We start from the raw sequence: 17767 nt of genomic DNA, 5'->3' as shown, positions 1-17767 counted from the left end.
GCTGATCATTTCTTCAGATAATTTTAGATCAGACTGGCTCAGTTCATCAGTCTGAATTGCCTTTAGCTGATCAATCTCACTCTGCTTTGGAGTTGGAATCGAGTCTGATTTGGTTATAACTCCACCAACTCGGCTGGCATCAATTCGGAACAATCAACATTCTCTGTGATGGTCCAAATATCCAAAACATTTTCCAACAATCAAATTATTAATGGTTTCTACACTGCAAAAGGGGAGACTCTGTCTCTCTCTCTCTCTCTAAACCATTGACGGACCACATGTCAGATAAATCGCAGGCAGACTACATTATTTCCCTTATCCTGCTCAACCTACTGATCATGACAGTGACGCGAAGGAGAAGATCCCATCCCTGTCACTATGAGCGAGCCTGTGTCTACTCCTGCCATGTACTGAGCTGGGGGACTTGGTCTCAAAACAGTGACATCTCTGTGTTAGTACTGTGTGAATCAGATGGGACAAAGTGCTGTCAGCATCAGTTTGCTGGCCTGCTGGCCATTGCATCCTTTTGAGCCCAACACACCAACCTGCATGCCGAAAGGGCGAAGGAGGATGAGAAACGAGAGGGGGTTCGGAGTCACAGTAGCATCATTTCGGAAGCCTGTTTTAGAAACTTGTCATGTCATCATCATCCTCTGTTGACCGAACTTGAGGAAAACATGACATCTCGGTTTGCACCAAAATGGACATGGTAATATAAATGTTCTTCTCCTTGTAATTGCATGCGTGCATTTATGGGATGAATGTTGGAGAAAACTCATCAAGCTTTCTCAAAAGAATCTCTTATTCTTCTTCGTATAATCTTTAGATGTACTCTAAATAAAAATATGAAAACCAAGAATTCATATTTTTCGTATGATTCCTTTTAGAATTTACATGTTCCGAAATGATAAAATCGTATGATTGACACACCTTTTCCTTTTGTTCTCTTCCGGTCCTCTCACGACGAGGTCCAACCACGGAGCACAGAAGCCGTTCCCTGTGGGGACACAACACGCCGTCCCCAGCGAAGCTTACCACCATCCGATCACGAGAGACCACGTCTTCTCCATCCCTGAGTGTTCCCATTCCGATAAACACCAAGAGCAAGAGGACGGCCCCCTCTGAGACCACAACGAGAAAAGGTGGTCTCGTTTGGAAACAGCCATGATCAGGACCTCAAAGGCCCGACTCCATGCTCAGAGACGAGATATCATGCACCGACGAGCTGCAGATGGAGCTCTCGCCGTTCATCGCCCTGCTGTATCGAGCTCGCGAGTGGGTGCATGCATGCACCATGGCCGTCCTCCTCCCTAGCTCTTCCCTCCCCCATCGATCCTCGGTTCCCGTTGCGACAGGAGAAGACGTACGTTCTCAGAATTAATCCTTGGATGCATCTCGAACGCCAATCTCAAGGAATAGATGAGATCACAGGTTACGTACTCTTCACTCCAACCACCCTCTTTCTCCTCCTCTTTATCCGTCACCTTCACTTTTCTCTTACACTGTTATTGTAGGCCATGCATGCAGCTCATGTAACCACGAGTGGAAACAAGCAGCGAGGCATGCAGGTCCATGCACTGCTCCCTTGTTCTGATGTGTGATCGGCTGTCATCTCAGGGACGTCGAGTGTGCCATGGCCAGACTTGTTCCTGCTCGGCGCCGGTACAACCCTGCCCTGCTCATCCACACATTTCTTCCTTCCCCTGTGCATCGTAAGGGGCCATGCTCTCAGGCTTTGGCCACCTTCCAACTGAAAGTGACATGACCCAGAAAACAACGCACAGACGTGAGGTACCCATCTCATAAAACAGATCCCATGCCATCTTCGTGTGCTGATCAATGTGTATGTACAGAGGAAGATTATTACCTGATAAAAGAGCTTTAGGCACCATCAACTGAGTTCTCTGTAATCATGTTGATGTACCACAGTATGTTTCCTGTAGTCAACACATCATGGGGGCACATCGCAGCAGACCAAAAGTAGGAATAGAAATTCCACCGCAGGAGGAGGGCCCCGCGGGCATCGTGAGATCGCTGCCGTCCACATCTCCTCCCAGCTACCGGTCTCGCGGTCAACAGCGCGACGCATCCATCACTGAAAGCCACGCGAGATGGAGCCAAATCTCGTCTCGCGCGAGTCGCGGTGTCAAGAAGACTTCGATTCCAGGGTCAGATTCGTCATTCCGTCGGTCCCCTATGAGTACTTTATTCCCACAATGCCCCCCTTCCCCTAGCTAAATGACCATCGTGTCCTGCCCTTGGAATTCCCCGTTCCGAAACGTACGTACTTACTTCCTCCAGGCTTAATGAAGAACTGTAGTCCAATGACGTGACCCTTACTTAATGAAGCACTCATACTTTAATGCTGTAAACTCCCACACAGCAGATTCGATTAGATCTCCATTTGCAGTGGACTCAGGTTCTGCTGTCTCCAGGACAGCACGGGGCAGCTGTTGATTGGTGCATGCGTCATGTGGCATTAAAGCGTGAGGCCATCGGTGAAAACGTGTACGGATCTCAGTGGTTGAACTAGGTGTTGCCTGTACCGAGCATACGCACGTATCTAGCTTACTTAGAAGATTAGAGACGGCCGGAGTCATCATCGGGGAGTGATAACTCGTTCTGCTTATCCGTAAGTGTTTCGCGCAACACACGATGAGATGGTGATAAGCCGATTGCCCGATGCCGTCGGTGCGAACGGGCATAACATCTCTGCTAAACTCACCCTCTTTTTGTCTCTGTTACGGGTCCAAGACCAGCGAGATGGGGTACATTTATGGAAAACACAAGTGTTCTTATCGTTCTGTCAAAACCCGCGAAGCTCGAAAAGAAATCCAAAAGCGGGGCGATTTAATCGGGTACGAGGATGGTTGACGCGGTGGGTCCTCTCTCTTCTGGAAGCGTGAATTGACCGAAATATCCTTAAAAATGTGGGGCCGTAAAGGGAAGATGCTTCGTCCTTAAGTTCAGGCTGACGGTTTTACCCCTGCGGTCAAGCGAGAGCGACCCGGAGTTGAAATCCCGCAAAAGCCCCTGACTCGGCCGTACTATTGCCGACGAGCCGACGTGGCTTTAGGCTGGTAGAGAGGTAATTTCAAGCGGAGTTCGAGTAGGGCTATAAAAGGCGTGAGAGGAGGAGAGAGAAGCGAAGGCCGCGGGTGGTAAGGAGAGGAGAAGAGTCGAGAGAGAAAGAAGCGGGAGTGGGGAAGAGAAAGCGCACCCTTCAAAACCCTAGAAGTTTATGCGGAGGCGTCGATCCTCTCGGGTCCGATCGGTGCTTCTTCCTCTGTTCTGGAGGAATCGAGCTCCCGATCGAGGGTGCTTTCGTTTGGTTTCGTGAAGGGAGCGTCTTTCTTGGTTCAGATCGGCTCCGGATCGCTGACGCGAGCTTTTCCTCCTTTTTGACGGCGATCTGGTGCCTTTTCCCGGCGGATTCTTGGCTTGTGTTTTGGGAGACGGTGCTTATTTATGGTCGTTTTGGCGAGAAGGTCGCGGTTTTTGTACTCCGAGACTAGGGAACCACGTGGCGCAGTCGCTGTTGTTAGTGCTTGTTTTCTAAGTTGGGGCTTTCCGGTTCATGCTTCAGCAGGCCTTTAGGGTTCTTTTGCGGGAAGGTCGTGATTTTTGTGCTCCTGGACTTACGAAGCACGTGGCGGAGGCTCTGTGGTTGGTGTTTGTTTTGTAGAAGGGTTTTCCGATTCTGAGTTCGTTTTTAAGGTGGAAAGCTGTGGTTTTTATCCTCTTCAGAGTATTTTGACTGATATTTAAAAGTGTTTGGCCTCTGTTTGTACTTCGGAGAACATGCGGCAGAGTCTTTGATCACTTTCTATAGCAAAGGAGGTGGGAACAGAGGAGGTAGAAGCTTAGGGGAAGGATCTTTGTACGCCTCAAGTTTTGTGAGTCTGTTGTTTGGAAGATCCTTAGTTGGTTCTGCTTTCTCTCCTCCTTTTCGATTCGAAATCTTTGCGCTGGAGTGCTCGACGATTCCTGGGTCAATGTCTTCATTAAGCAGGGAACTGGTTTTCCTGATACTGCAATTCCTAGATGAGGAGAAATTCAAGGATGCTGTTCATAAGTAAGGCTTCTTCTTGTAGGCTACATCATTTAAAGCTCTTAAACTTCCTTGGCCTTTTAATTAAGCAACTGGTTGAATTGTAGGTTGGAACAGGAGTCGGGTTTTTACTTCAACATGAAACATTTTGAGGATCTGATTCAGGCAGGGGAATGGGATGAAGTTGAGAGATATCTTGGTGGTTTCACCAAAGTGGAAGACAATCGCTACTCCATGAAAATCTTCTTTGAGATTAGAAAACAGAAGTACCTCGAAGCACTTGACAGGTAGAATTATTTCATTCTTTTGTCTTGGACGTGGATTTTCCAATTTAACTGGTCCCTTTTTGAATGGTGTTTCATGTATTTTCAGACATGATAGGGCGAAAGCTGTTGAGGTACTTGTAAAGGATCTAAAAGTTTTTGCTTCTTTCAATGAGGAGCTCTTCAAGGAGATCACTGTTTTGCTCACTCTGGAGAATTTTAGGTAATTAGTTTTAAATCTAAAGAGCTACTGGTTATGCCTCCTATCACTTTTTTGAGGAATAATGCCTCCTATCGGCTGGAGTAGTGAACTATCTTTCTTCACTTTCAAATTAATACAGGCAGAATGAGCAGCTTTCCAAGTACGGGGATACAAAATCGGCACGGAGTATAATGCTTATGGAGCTTAAGAAACTTATTGAAGCTAATCCTTTGTTTCGTGATAAGTTAACATTTCCACCATTTAAAGCTTCTCGCTTACGAACACTAATCAACCAAAGGTACAGAGTCCCTTTTTTCTGAATTAAATGATTGCTCTATTTTTTTTAGTGGATGAGAATAATTCCAATAATACCTAGTAGCTGGGTGAACTAAGTTACCGTTTCATAGTTGGTTTACATATGTAGCTTGTGTGGCTAGTATTCTATCAGTTGGCCAAGAGAAGTGACTCGAATTTGTAGTACTCCTCTATTATTGAGATACATGACTTGTTCTTGAATTGCTATAATTTTGAAGGCCATTAACAATGTACATGAAAACACACTTGATGACAGCCGCCACATTGTTAAGTAGAAGGCTTTAATCTTTTTTTTTTCTCTTTTGAAAGCGAACAATTGTTTTATGCAGTACTTTGTGTTTACTATATTTTGTATGTAGTCTGTGCTCAGCATTCAAGAGTCAAATATCTTACTGATTTATGGTCTTTGTTTAGTCTTAATTGGCAGCATCAGCTTTGCAAGAACCCACGCTCCAACCCTGACATTAAAACACTCTTTATTGATCACGCTTGTGCTGCTTCTGCTAATGGAGCACGAGCACCTCCACCAACTAATGGTCCGCTCGTTGGGCATATCCCTAAGACTGGGGCATTCCCTCCAATGGGCTCTCATGGTGTAAGTGGACTAGATTCACTTTTCATTGACTGCTCTCTTCTTTTGGCTGATTGTTGACTATTATTGTTGTATGCTTTGGTTCAGCCTTTCCAGCCAATTGTTTCTCCACCTCCAAGTGCCATTGCAGGGTGGATGACCAATGCTAGCCCGTCACTACCACATGCTGCTGTGGCACATGGCCCCCCAGGTCTGGTGCAGCCTCCAAATGCAGGTATATCTCTTTTAATTTAGTCTCCTATGAGCTTGGATAATGTTCATGACTTCTCTTCTTATTAACCCATGGTTATACTTCCGCAGTTGCTTTTCTAAATCACCCACGGCTTCCTACAAGTTCTCCTGGTATTGATTATCACACTGCAGAATCTGAACACCTGATGAAGAGAATCCGTATAGGCCAAGCAGATGAGGTACAAAGGAGACAATCTCAAATATTATTGAACTAACAAAGCAGAATGCACTATTTGTCAAAAGTGAATGAAATTATTTTTCTAGGTGTCATTCTCTGGTGCAACTTATTCACGCAATGTTTATTCGCAAGATGACATACCCAAGACTGTGGTACGGACTCTTAATCAAGGTTCTAATGTAATGAGCTTGGATTTTCACCCGATGCACCATACCATTCTTCTAGGTAGCTGCTTGAAATATTCATGAGTGGAACCTTTGTATTTTGTTTATAATTTGTGTTTAAATTCATTTGCCTATATGCTCTTTGTTTTGCCTTCCAGTCGGGACAAATGTCGGTGATACTGGCATATGGGAAGTTGGATCTCGAGAAAGGGTCGCACACAAGACGTTCAAGGTGTGGGATATTGGAACTTGTTCTTTGTCTTTGCAGGTATTTCTCTAAACTGAAAATTAGACCTAGTTGCTTTGAGTCGGACTATAACAACATGGAATTTCTTGCGTGGTTCTCATGGAATAATTTCACACTTAAATAACTTCATTAAATCAAATTTCAGGCGGCACTTATGAAAGATGCTATCATATCCGTCAATCGCTGCTTATGGAGTCCTGATGGTTCTATTCTTGGTAGATGAAAGCAAAAAAAAAACTCTTTCGTATCATATTTCTATTAAATTATGATCTGGTGTAGCCGCATATGAGTTTCCCACTTAATTTTATTGTCCTAACTAAAAAAAATCTCTTGTTAACTTGGTGATGCCTTTAGGTGTTGCATTTTCAAAACATCTTGTTCAGACATACACTTTTAGTTTAAATGGAGAGTTGCGGCAACAGTCGGAGGTGAGTTATAAATTGTAACTTCTTTACAGCCATATCATGGTTTCTGACTGGTCATTGTTGCAGATTGATGCTCATGTAGGAGGGGTTAATGACATTGCCTTTTCCCATCCCTACAAGAGTCTGTCAATCATTACTTGTGGTGATGACAAGACAATTAAAGTGAGTCGTAAGGGATAGGATTTGACTTATCATAAGATTGTCGAAGAAGAAACATATGTTCTTACAACATTTATTGCATGACGGACAGGTATGGGATGTTGCAACACGACAGAGGCAGTATACGTTTGAGGGCCATGAAACCCCTGTATATTCTGTTTGTCCTCACTACAAAGAGTCTATCCAGGTTTGTATTCACCGCTGTTGTTAATGCTTCTGTTAAGTTGAAAATTCTTCAAAGGTTTATTTATCTATAAGCATCTCCTGACTTTCTTTTTTGTTGTTTCTATCTGTGAAGTTCATCTTCTCAACTGCGATTGATGGGAAAATCAAAGCATGGCTTTATGACTGTTTGGGATCTAGAGTTGACTATGATGCTCCCGGACGTTGGTGCACGACAATGGCATATAGTGCAGATGGAACAAGGTAAACAGTGTATCTCAGCCATATGTTTACTAGCCCATCAGATAGTGGGATACCGTATGCAATAATAAGACCCAACTAGTGCATGTTAGTCATTGTTAGTTTGTTACACCTTTTTGCATCTGTCCAGCGGTAATTAATATTCTAGTATGGATGCCATAATTCTGATTTTACTTTCTCTGAGTTAAGTGTTGAACTTTATTCTCCACCTTAGCTCATTGTTAACAATTCCCATGTTTCATCTTCTGATGTGCTTGTAGGCTTTTTTCCTGTGGAACAAGTAAAGATGGTGATTCACATTTAGTTGAGTGGAATGAGACTGAAGGAGCAATTAAAAGAACATATTCTGGCTTTAGAAAACATTCATTAGGAGTTGTCCAGTTTGACACCACTAGGAACCGCTTGCTGGCTGCCGGAGATGAATTCATGATTAAGTTTTGGGATATGGATAATACTAATATACTGACTACTTCTGATGCAGATGGTGGACTTCCTGTGAGTATCCTATTCTCTGTTACACTTGCCTTGAATTTGTTGCAAATTTTAATTTTTGGCTTACTATACTCATTTCTTCATGGCAGGCAAGTCCTCGACTGAGATTTAATCGTGAGGGCTCATTACTTGCAGTTACGACAAGCGACAATGGAATCAAAATCTTGGCAAATGCTGATGGACAGCGGCTTGTAAGAATGCTTGAGAGCAGGGCATTTGAGGGTTCACGTGGCCCTTTTCAACTAACTAATGCAAATGTAAAGGTATTATTTTGTCTAACTACTTACATAAGGTAGTATTGCTGCATGAAATTGTGGCTTGGATGGTTCCAATCTGAAGAGAACAGGACATGGTGTTCAAATCTTGCTTGAAGGGTCACTAGGGTTTGGTGAACCCTTGTCATGAAAAGAAAAACAACAAGCTCCTTTTAAACATGAAGCGGGCCTCTTCGCCCTAGCCTTCTCTATAGCCTCTGTGGTGCAGAAACCCAACAAAGGGGGAAAAGAAAGACAACAAGCTCCTTTTAAACATGAAGTGGGCCTGTTTGTCCTGGCCCTCCTCTATATCTCTGGTGTGTTATCTACATGATACATAGATATACACTAGGTGCCTGTTGTGTACGCGATACCCACTCCACAAATCCATTAAAAAAGAATAGCATCAATATGTTTGAAGAGTCACTTATGTGCCACTCTCTTCACATGGTTTTGAATAAAAATCATCAATATGTTTGAAGAGAGATAATTATGGTGTTTAACATGTGATTTGTATCCAGATTGAATATAAGATAGTTGTTTGACAAATTAAAAGCATGGAATCTTTTTATACATTTTCATGTAATAAAAAATGTTACTACGTCATACAAACCCAAGATAAGTTCTGAAATCAATGACAATGAATCTATTTAACATTCTCTGCATTCTTCATGCAGGCCCCAGTTGTCAGTTCGCTAGGAGCAGTTTCTAATGTTTCTAGCCCCGTTGCGGCCACTCCTGAGCGTCCAGACCGAGTCTTACCTGCAGTGTCAATGACGAGCTTGGTGAGCTAACTTTTTACAGGTAGCATTTATTTAAACATAGAAGCTTGACATATTAGGCAAATATTTCAGGCTGTTATGGATAGTAATAGGGCTGCAGATGTTAAGCCAAGGATTTCAGAAGACACTGAGAAGATTAAGAGCTGGAAGTTAGCCGACGTTGTTGACTCTGCTCATATCAAAGCCTTGCATTTGCCTGATTCCACCTCAACAAAGAGCAAGGTATTTCGCGTTCTAGCAAAGAATTTAACTCAACAATTCCTATTTCGCGTTCTAGCAAAGAATTTAACTCAACAATTCCTTATTTGGCTACACGAGGCATTTTCTTTAGGTGCTTCCAATGATATATAATTTTTTTTTATCCTTTGTGATAGTTGTTATTATGTATGATTCTTGTAATAATTAAGAACTAGAGGATGGAGATTAGGTTGAGAACACAGTCCTCAATCACTTCAAACTTGTAAGGAATATAAAATGTTTTCACACTAGTCGTGCAATGTAAATAAATAAATTCCATGAATTCTGTCTTCAGTGTTTACGATAAAAAAGGAGGGAAACTTGATATAAGCTTTGTTATTGCATGATATCAAGGATAAAACTTGGTGTAAAGAATTCTCCATTGTGTCAGCTTAACTTTTTGTTTGTTAGCCATATGTTTAACACCTTTCACCGTTTGTAGTTGCTAGTAAGGTAGTCCAAGTGTTCCAGTTTTTGTATTAAATTATCACATGGCTATAAATAATACTAATTTAATTACTGGAAGGGCCTTTTTTAGGGTATGACATACAACTGAGGAAATATTTATGCATATACATAAACATAATGTCTCTGTATCCTGTACATATGCCCATATTGTTGTATGCAAGGTATGCAATACCGTACCGTACCGGTGTTTCGAGGTTGGCTCGGTATGGTACGGTACCATGTACTGAGCGGTACGTCAGGGCGTACCGAGCAGTACACCTAATTTAGGTGTAAAATCCTCTGAAAATACCTGAAAAAAAATTGGGATATGGTTTTTAAGTTAGAAATAAATATAATAATAGCATAAGTTAAGCAAAATCAATATAAATTAGGTAAGAATAGTATCACATATCTTTTTCGGGCTTTGAAGAATATCTTGTGCAAGGTTCGTATTTCGGTCCATTACGGATTGTCCTTATGTAAATATTGAAATATCTACAGAAAAATCATTTGAATAGGGGAGCACAAATGTGAGAAAAAAAATAGTTTGTAGAGTTTAGGAGAGTATGAGAATGTAATGAAGTGTCCTTTTGTAGAGTTTAGGAGAGCACAAATATGAGAAAAAAAGAGTTTAAAATAGTTTAAGAGAGTATGAGAATGTAATGGAGTGAAATAGGGGAGAAGAAGGGTTTAAATACTATAAGAATGGGCTCCAACAGTCAATTTGACCGTTGGAGCACTGTAGCACTGTTACAATGTGGTAACGGTCGAAATCGACCGTTACCGAGTTGTGCCGGGTGGTAACGGTCGAAATTTCGATCGTTACCGCTCGATATTACCCCGTATCGTCCGATATGGGGCGCTTTTAAACGTTCCGCCCGGTTGCTTGCGGTCTACGTATCGGTATGCCGTCGGATCGGTACGTACCGCTCGTACTGGGCGGTACCATTCAAAATTGCATATCTTGGTTGTATGTCCTAGGATATACTAATTCAAAAGAAGTTGATGTTTCTTTCTTTTTTTTTTCATTTTTGTAATTTTGACTAGTATATGTGCTCATCAATCTTTAATGCTATAACGAAACAAAAAAGAATTGCCTAATTCACCTACCAAATTGTGTATACACACATACTTTGGCTTGCAGGTGATGCGGTTGTTATACACAAACTCTGGGCTATCGGTATTAGCTCTTGGTTCCAATGCCGTACATAAGCTATGGAAATGGACTCGTAATGATCGAAATCCTTCTGGCAAGGTTAGCAAGTAACATTGGTGAGGCATTATGTTTTTACAGATAGCTAATTTCTGACTCTCTTTTGTTAGTTCAGTCAACTGCTTCTGTCGCACCTCAGTTGTGGCAACCATCAAACAGTATTTTTATGACTAATGAAACCAGTGACAACAATCCAGAAGAAGCAAGTGCATGTATTGCTTTGTCAAAGAATGACTCTTATGTGATGTCTGCATCTGGTGGAAAGGTTTCGTTATTCAATATGATGACTTTTAAGGTACATCCCTATTCTGACTTATTTCAGCCATACTTTTGTTCCAAGAAAAATGCTTAAATATCAATTTTCCATTGTCCTGGTAAGCTAAACTGCAACAAGTCTTGCAGGTTATGACGACCTTCATGCCACCCCCACCTGCAGCCACCTTTTTGGCATTCCATCCTCAAGATAATAACATAATTGCAATTGGGATGGAAGATTCCACTATTCAGATATATAATGTCCGGGTTGATGAGGTTAGCAATCTCTTGCAGTACACACACGCAAGTGAAATTCTTCCCTTTGTGCTTCATGGCAATGAAATTCTTCATTTTGCTAGTGCATTTTGTGTCTCTATCGCTTGTCGAAAATCCAGTTTGATTTGATATTTCAAATCCTTCCATTTTAGTCTTTTCTCTTTGTAGCTGGTACTTCGCTTTGTTTTCCTCTAGTATCCCCTAGTCCCTAGAATACTTGCAATACGAAGGCTATAAAAGGGTTTGGCATTATATGATTGGATTTGATCACTTTTGGATGATGGATATATGCGACTTTAGTGGTAAGGGCTATTTTATGTGCAGAGTAATTACTTTTTTGGTAATGGATTTATTGGAAAAACTAATTCAAAGGCTTCTTAATCATAATCGTTGATGTGTTTCAATTATTTATCATATTTTTTGAAATGTCTCCAGGCTGTTTGTCCTTATTTTATGTCTTCCCTGCTTGCAGGTCAAAACGAAGCTGAAGGGTCACCAGAAAAAGATTACTGGTCTTGCATTTTCCCAGTCACTAAATGTTCTTGTATCTTCTGGAGCTGATGCTCAGGTGTGCAGATAAAAAGTATTACTGATTGATTAGCGTATTCTGAATCAAGCATATGGTGGGCCTAGCCCAATTATCAAAACCAGACTATCATAATATTGAGAATTATAATGTTCCAATGTTGTTTTAGTTCCAATTAGATGTCTTCGATCTTTGATGAAATGCTAATTGTTCAGCTCCAGTATCTTATCAAGGTTATCTTCTAATGAGATGAAATTGCAGCTTTGTGTTTGGAGCATAGATGGATGGGAGAAGAAGAAGTCACGATTTATCCAAGTGCCTGCTGGCCATGCATCCCCATTAGTTGGGGATACCAAAGTCCAGTTTCACAATGATCAGGCACATCTCTTGGTTGTCCATCAAAGCCAAATAACGATCTATGATAGTAAACTTGAGTGTTTGTGTTCGGTTAGTTCCTCCTCTCTGATAATTGCAATTATACATATTCGAAAGGATGTATCAAGTTGAAAAGCATTCTCATAATTCAGTTTCTAGGCTTGTTTGTGGTTTATGTTTGTGTGTTAGTTGATGATTTATCTTGCCTAAATAAGAACAAAAGCAATCATGCAAAGTTTGAACAAAAGCATTCTCAGTTTATTGTGTATCCAAAGTTTTGTATCCCTGTGTTGGAGGAAATTAGTCATGTGACTGCTTATATCAGGCATAGTTTACTTTGTTTTCTTGATATTTCAGGTCATGTTACTCATTTGACATGTTTCCTTTAGAGGCTGAATGATGATCTATCTTGTCATGAAATTATTGTACTTTCTTTTGAATTTCTCTTTTAGTTCATCTAATGTTCTTATCGACTGATGCAGTGGTCTCCTAGAGATGCTCTCCCAGCACCAATTTCAAGTGCAATATACTCTTGCGATGGTGTGCTGGTATATTCTGCATTTTGTGATGGTGCTATTGGGGTTTTTGAAGCGGATAGCCTGAGGCTCCGTTGCCGGATTGCACCCTCTGCCTACATATCTCCACCCGTTTCTAGGTATTCTTATTTTGATTAAATTTTCTCTCCTTACCTGGTAAGCGAACAAAAAAAACAGTTAATAAATGGTGGGAAGACATTTTACTTGCTTGATTCTTATATTTGATTGCCATTGCCATTGGAAGCACAGAACAAATGATTAGGTCAGGTGATCGCTACATGTTTTCAGGCTCCCTTGCACTTAATCCATGTTTATTTTTTCTGGTGGAAAAATCAGTGGGGCGTGGTTAGTCGAATTTGGGTGCTGTCAATTGGCCTGTATTTATCATTTGATCAAGATTGTCACACTTGGATATGATCAAATAACAAATGGGTCAAGTCTATGGCTCCAACTCTGATCTTTTGGGTCAGGTTGAATGCCTAATAAACTTAATCTCAGGTTAAGATCTCCCTAATCCTAACAGTATCCAGTCTAAACACTGTTTGTAAATTGGTCTATCAATGCCTATACAATAAGGAGCGACTAATGATGGGGCCAGTTGTTTAATATTTGTCTCCAATTGCTGAATTGTATTGTATTGGAAGGGGTTTCAAGTAGTAACTTATTACTCAACCCTAAAGAACATCTTTATATGCATCTGTTTTTTTTTCTTTTATTCTTGCTCATAGTATAGAGTTATGAGGAATCTATGGCAGTTAACTTTATACCAGTAAACATATAGCGTCAGTTTCATGCTGTAAAAGCTCAAAATCATTATAGTTGCTGACATTTTATTCTGCAAATTCCTTAAATTCCTTTCCCAAAAGAAAGCTCAAAATGACTATGTTCAATCTGATGGATGCTTCATCTCTTTCTGCTTCCTTGTCCAGCCCCCCTGGTGCTGCCTATCCTATGGCGATTGCTGCTCACCCATCGGAGCCCAATCAGATCGCGCTGGGGATGAGTGACGGTGCCGTCCATGTGGTGGAGCCACCTGATGCCGATCCGAACTGGGGGTCAGCACCTCCCCAGGACAACAATGGAGCTCTGCCAACCATCTCCCCCAATCCTGCTTTAAACAGTAATCAGGTATCAGAACCCCCTTCTAGGTGACTCAACCTTTGGCTTAGTATCATATTTGTATGTGCCCAAAGGGCTTATAAGGAAAATGGAACATTACATTCCATACCAACCAGCCTTTAGAAGCAGCTTATCTCTCCATTCTGTTTCTGCTAACCTACTACTGTCTCTTTGTAAAGCTTCTCACTCACACTCTTTCTTGGTACTTGGAAATATTTAGATGACTACTATGGATCTCTTCTTTGTAACGCTTCTCACTCACACTCTTTCTTGGTACTTGGAAATTTTTAGATGACTGCTATGGATCATCTCTTCTTTGTAAAGCTTCTCAGTCACTCTTTCTTGGTACTTGGAAATTTTTAGATGACTGCCATGGATCTCTTTGTAAAGCTTCTCACACTCCTTTCTGTTGACATGACTGCTATAGATCTCAAATAGAAAGAAGCATGGAGAGATCGACTCTGACCAAGATTGGCACTCCAGGTCGGTCATGGTTGTGGATCTCACGCATGCTTCTTCCATTGCTTTGAATAAAGAGTTTTAGGTTACACTACAAGGTTGCAAGAATTGATGAGCCTTTGGCGTATACATTTGCAAGATGCATTCTAAATCACTGAGTTCATTGTTCATTGTTCTTTCCATATCCGACCAGTGATGCGTAGCTTCAGCTCGTGTCGGTCGCCACCGGAGAAGAAGAGTGCCATGTTACGATGGATGATCAACCCATCATAGCTGTCGCGGACTTTCCTGTGGCTGTCTCTTATGCTCCTCGGCACTCCTTGCCATGTGAGTTTTCGGCCATTGCCGCCCACTTCCAAGCTGTAGCTGAAGTGCCTTGCTTCACTGTCCTCACCGAGAAACCTTAAGAATGCCATATAAACTGGAGCCATTCCCAGGAGGAAGGCCTCAAAGTGAAGGCAGAAGTAATGCCCATAACAACTGAAAACCTGCATGATATATTTGAATGACAAGAAATAAACAACTACGGAGCATAAGACTCGATGCACAATGACTACAACTTAATCTCATAGCACTTCACGTAAGCTACAATTCAAAATCTTACACAGACTTAAACTTAATCTCATAGCATTTCACGTAAGCTACAATAGAATGATGTTTACATACTATCTGGTTCATCAGCTTTAGAGATCAATTATGTCAGAGGAGCTTCTACATCTATCAGCAATTTTCTGTTAATCTTTAAGCCTCACAGAACTTGGAAAGAGTAAACAATATAACATACTTCTTAGTTCTCTCCTATGTCCTACTGTTTCAGAGAATGTAATCAAGAAGCCAAATGGACTACAAGGCAAGGGAGTGGAGTTTAGGCAATACTGCTGTTTCTTTGGAAGGAAAACATACCATCTCCTCTGACATTTTGTGGAATGAAACATAATAGGTCAGTCTGTAGAACCTCAAGTCTTGGAAGGAAAACATATCATCTCCTTTTGACATTTTGTGGAATGAAACATAATAGGTCAGTCTGTAGAACCTATAAGTCTTCATAGAATTCTGTTATGGGAGGGGGGAAAAATGGCATACAGAATACTTGAGGCATACTATTTAACCCTAGAAACAAAAATAGCTCATTGCTCATTACCATAGAAGCAACAAAATTGGGGATAGAATTACCGAGAAAGAGGGGAAAACTTACGGTGAGCATCCACGTCGCGTTCTCAACCTCATTTGGATTGGGTTTGACATACCGGTGGTTAAATGTGCACCCATCATGCATGTCCACCTTATGATCAGTTTTTAGATGGGCAACAAGCATTGGAACGTCACCTGTGACCAGGCATTCTGAGCCTGCATAGGGGCAATTGTAGGGTCTGAACCTGCACAGTTGCTCATGCTTCAACTTGCTGTAATATGGATGTATCTCTAAGCAGCCCAAGTTCTGGTATCTGCATGGTAGCTCCAGTGACTCTGCAACCTTCTCGAGAGCCAGGCATCTGATGTTCCCCAGCTCTTGGCGACAAGTAGGGCAGTGGTTGTGCACTCTGAGTTTGCAGCTCGAACAAAGAGTGTGACCATTTGGACACTGCAAGGGTGGATGACACAAGACTTGAGTTCCACATCATATATGGCTTTATGGGATAAGACTAGGATCCGAGATATTATGCTATGGATCAGATCAGGTGGTGCACATGGACATCCACTTTTGAGTCTCTATCTTAAGCTCTTCAGGATTTATAAAGGTTATTTACCAATGATTTTGTCATTCTGCTGAAAAGACTGGACATAAAGCAAGCGAGAAAATTAGTAAGTCGATAAGGAGAATGAGAAACATGAACGAGTGTCAAAGAAAAGGCAGAACAAGTGCATGATAACAACATGTAGAAGCATAAAAAAGTGCTGATGTAGATTAGTCCTGCAAAGAAAAAGTACAAATGAAGAGGCAAAACATAGTTCAGCGTTGTGAATTCATAAATTGTTGGAAGTGAATTCATAAATTGTTGTGCATTGTGGTCAATGACAATCTACAGCCTCCATACAGAAAAGAACACTGGGAGAGGGAATGAGGAGAAAACATGTCCAGTTGTACTTGAGTGATGAATAAACTACACTCTAGAAGGCATAAATTATCTAGAAATATTCGCCTCAGTGATCGATGATATTAACTACACTCTAGATGACATGTAGTTATCAGTTTAAAAGGTCAAGAAGGAAAGATGAGCCATCCGGCAAGTAGCAATCCATGACAAGAAACTTAAATTCCTATCTATCTATCTATCTATCTATCTATCTATCTATCTATTGTAGTGTTAAAACATAAGAAATATTTGATGCAATGAACAGATGATGCATTGCTAGCAAGTTCAAGAAACTAGGCAAGTGATATCAGAGAGAAACAAATTGCCCTACCTATATCTTGATGACATGTAGTTATCAGATTAAAAGGTCAAGAAGGAAAGATGAGCCATCCGGCAAGTAGCAATCCATGACAAGAAACTTAAATTCCTATCTATCGATCTATCTATCTATCTATCGAAGTGTTAAAACATAAAAGAAATATTTGATGCAATGAACAGATGATGCATTGCTAGCAAGTTCATATCAGAGAGAAACAAATTGCCCACAGACATTACACTACATGTCCTGATACGGTTGACGAGACAACACAGAAACAGATGGTACCTGGTGTATGGGAGGGTACATAGAATTGGTGCAAACTGGGCATTCAAGAAGCTCATGCACACTACCGGTGGAAGAAATGCCTGCCTTAGCACCAGAAGCAGCAGAAGATTTGTAGGACGGGACACGATCCGTTTCCATACCCACGGTGGAGAATTCGGTCTCTGTCGGATAGGATTCAGGGACATCCATGGAGGGATACTGCTCCGAGGAGTCACAGAAACTCGTTTCGAGATCAAGTCTTTTTTGCTGCAAGCTGTAAATTGTAGTGAAGCTCAAAGGGCCGAATTCTTTACCTGGACCGCCTGCAACAAATCACGACGACGACCAACCTATCTGGAGAAAGATCCCGCTTTGAGCTCCTCACGAAGACCAATCCGTCCTGGAAAAACAAGAAAGAACCTTAAGAAGATTAAGTCTCGATGCTTGAAATCTTCCAAAGAGATGAGCGAGATAGTGTCGATCGACCAAGTAATCCTTTCCACTATCGGCCCCTTACCGCCTCGCCCAAAATCCCCAAGCCTGCTCATCACAGAAGATTGCAGTCCTATGGATCCTAGATCTATATACCACCACCACCACCACCAGACGCAATCCAACTCTCGATCAACCCAGGCGGCAGTAGCTTTGGGCACCAAAAGGGCGGCGGGGGGTTGGGTCGGAGAGCAGGGTTTGCTCAATTCATCAGGAACCGGAAGGGTAAATCCAGAGAAGAAGAAGATTGGAGCGAGGGAGGGGGGAAGAACAAACCTTGGAATCGGGAGAGGTTCCCGATAGTGGTGGTGGCTTCGGTTTCTGCCATCTCGCTGGTGTCCATTCTGGGAAGCTGCAACGAAAGCTCACCCAATATTATTATTATTATTATAATAT

General features: G+C 41.6%; 2 protein-coding genes across 3 annotated transcripts; one reads left to right on the top strand and one right to left on the bottom strand.

Moving 5' to 3' along the window:
• Nucleotides 1-3135: 3135 nt before the first annotated feature.
• On the top strand, nucleotides 3136-14019 carry LOC135680108 (protein TOPLESS-RELATED PROTEIN 2-like). The gene is made up of 25 exons (XM_065194126.1): nucleotides 3136-4075; nucleotides 4159-4338; nucleotides 4424-4537; nucleotides 4656-4814; nucleotides 5246-5426; nucleotides 5511-5637; nucleotides 5724-5833; nucleotides 5919-6057; nucleotides 6155-6264; nucleotides 6389-6458; nucleotides 6598-6671; nucleotides 6735-6830; nucleotides 6919-7014; nucleotides 7126-7253; nucleotides 7511-7745; nucleotides 7832-8005; nucleotides 8674-8781; nucleotides 8851-9000; nucleotides 10607-10717; nucleotides 10791-10970; nucleotides 11078-11206; nucleotides 11679-11774; nucleotides 11994-12179; nucleotides 12590-12762; nucleotides 13573-14019. The coding sequence occupies exons 1-25, from the start codon at nucleotides 3996-3998 to the stop codon at nucleotides 13793-13795; spliced, it is 3429 nt and encodes a 1142-aa protein (XP_065050198.1). The 5' UTR covers nucleotides 3136-3995; the 3' UTR covers nucleotides 13796-14019.
• Nucleotides 14020-14188: 169 nt separating this feature from the next.
• Nucleotides 14189-17767, bottom strand: LOC103982429 (E3 ubiquitin-protein ligase SINAT2). 2 transcript variants are annotated; one of them, XM_009399354.3, is made up of 5 exons: nucleotides 17648-17767; nucleotides 17194-17279; nucleotides 16901-17098; nucleotides 15417-15803; nucleotides 14189-14709 (listed from the first exon to the last, which is right to left on the bottom strand). In XM_009399354.3, exons 3-5 carry the CDS (start codon nucleotides 17087-17089, stop codon nucleotides 14389-14391), a joined length of 897 nt encoding a protein of 298 aa, XP_009397629.1. In that variant the 5' UTR covers nucleotides 17090-17098; nucleotides 17194-17279; nucleotides 17648-17767; the 3' UTR covers nucleotides 14189-14388. The 2 variants fall into 2 exon arrangements, with proteins under 2 accessions (XP_009397629.1, XP_009397637.1); XM_009399362.3 differs by having other exon boundaries at nucleotides 17397-17652.

Source organism: Musa acuminata, chromosome BXJ1-1, assembly GCF_036884655.1.
Source record: "Musa acuminata AAA Group cultivar baxijiao chromosome BXJ1-1, Cavendish_Baxijiao_AAA, whole genome shotgun sequence".
NCBI lineage: Eukaryota > Viridiplantae > Streptophyta > Magnoliopsida > Zingiberales > Musaceae > Musa > Musa acuminata.
Note: the sequence above shows the minus strand (reverse complement) of the source record. Positions and strands in the feature narration are given on the sequence as shown.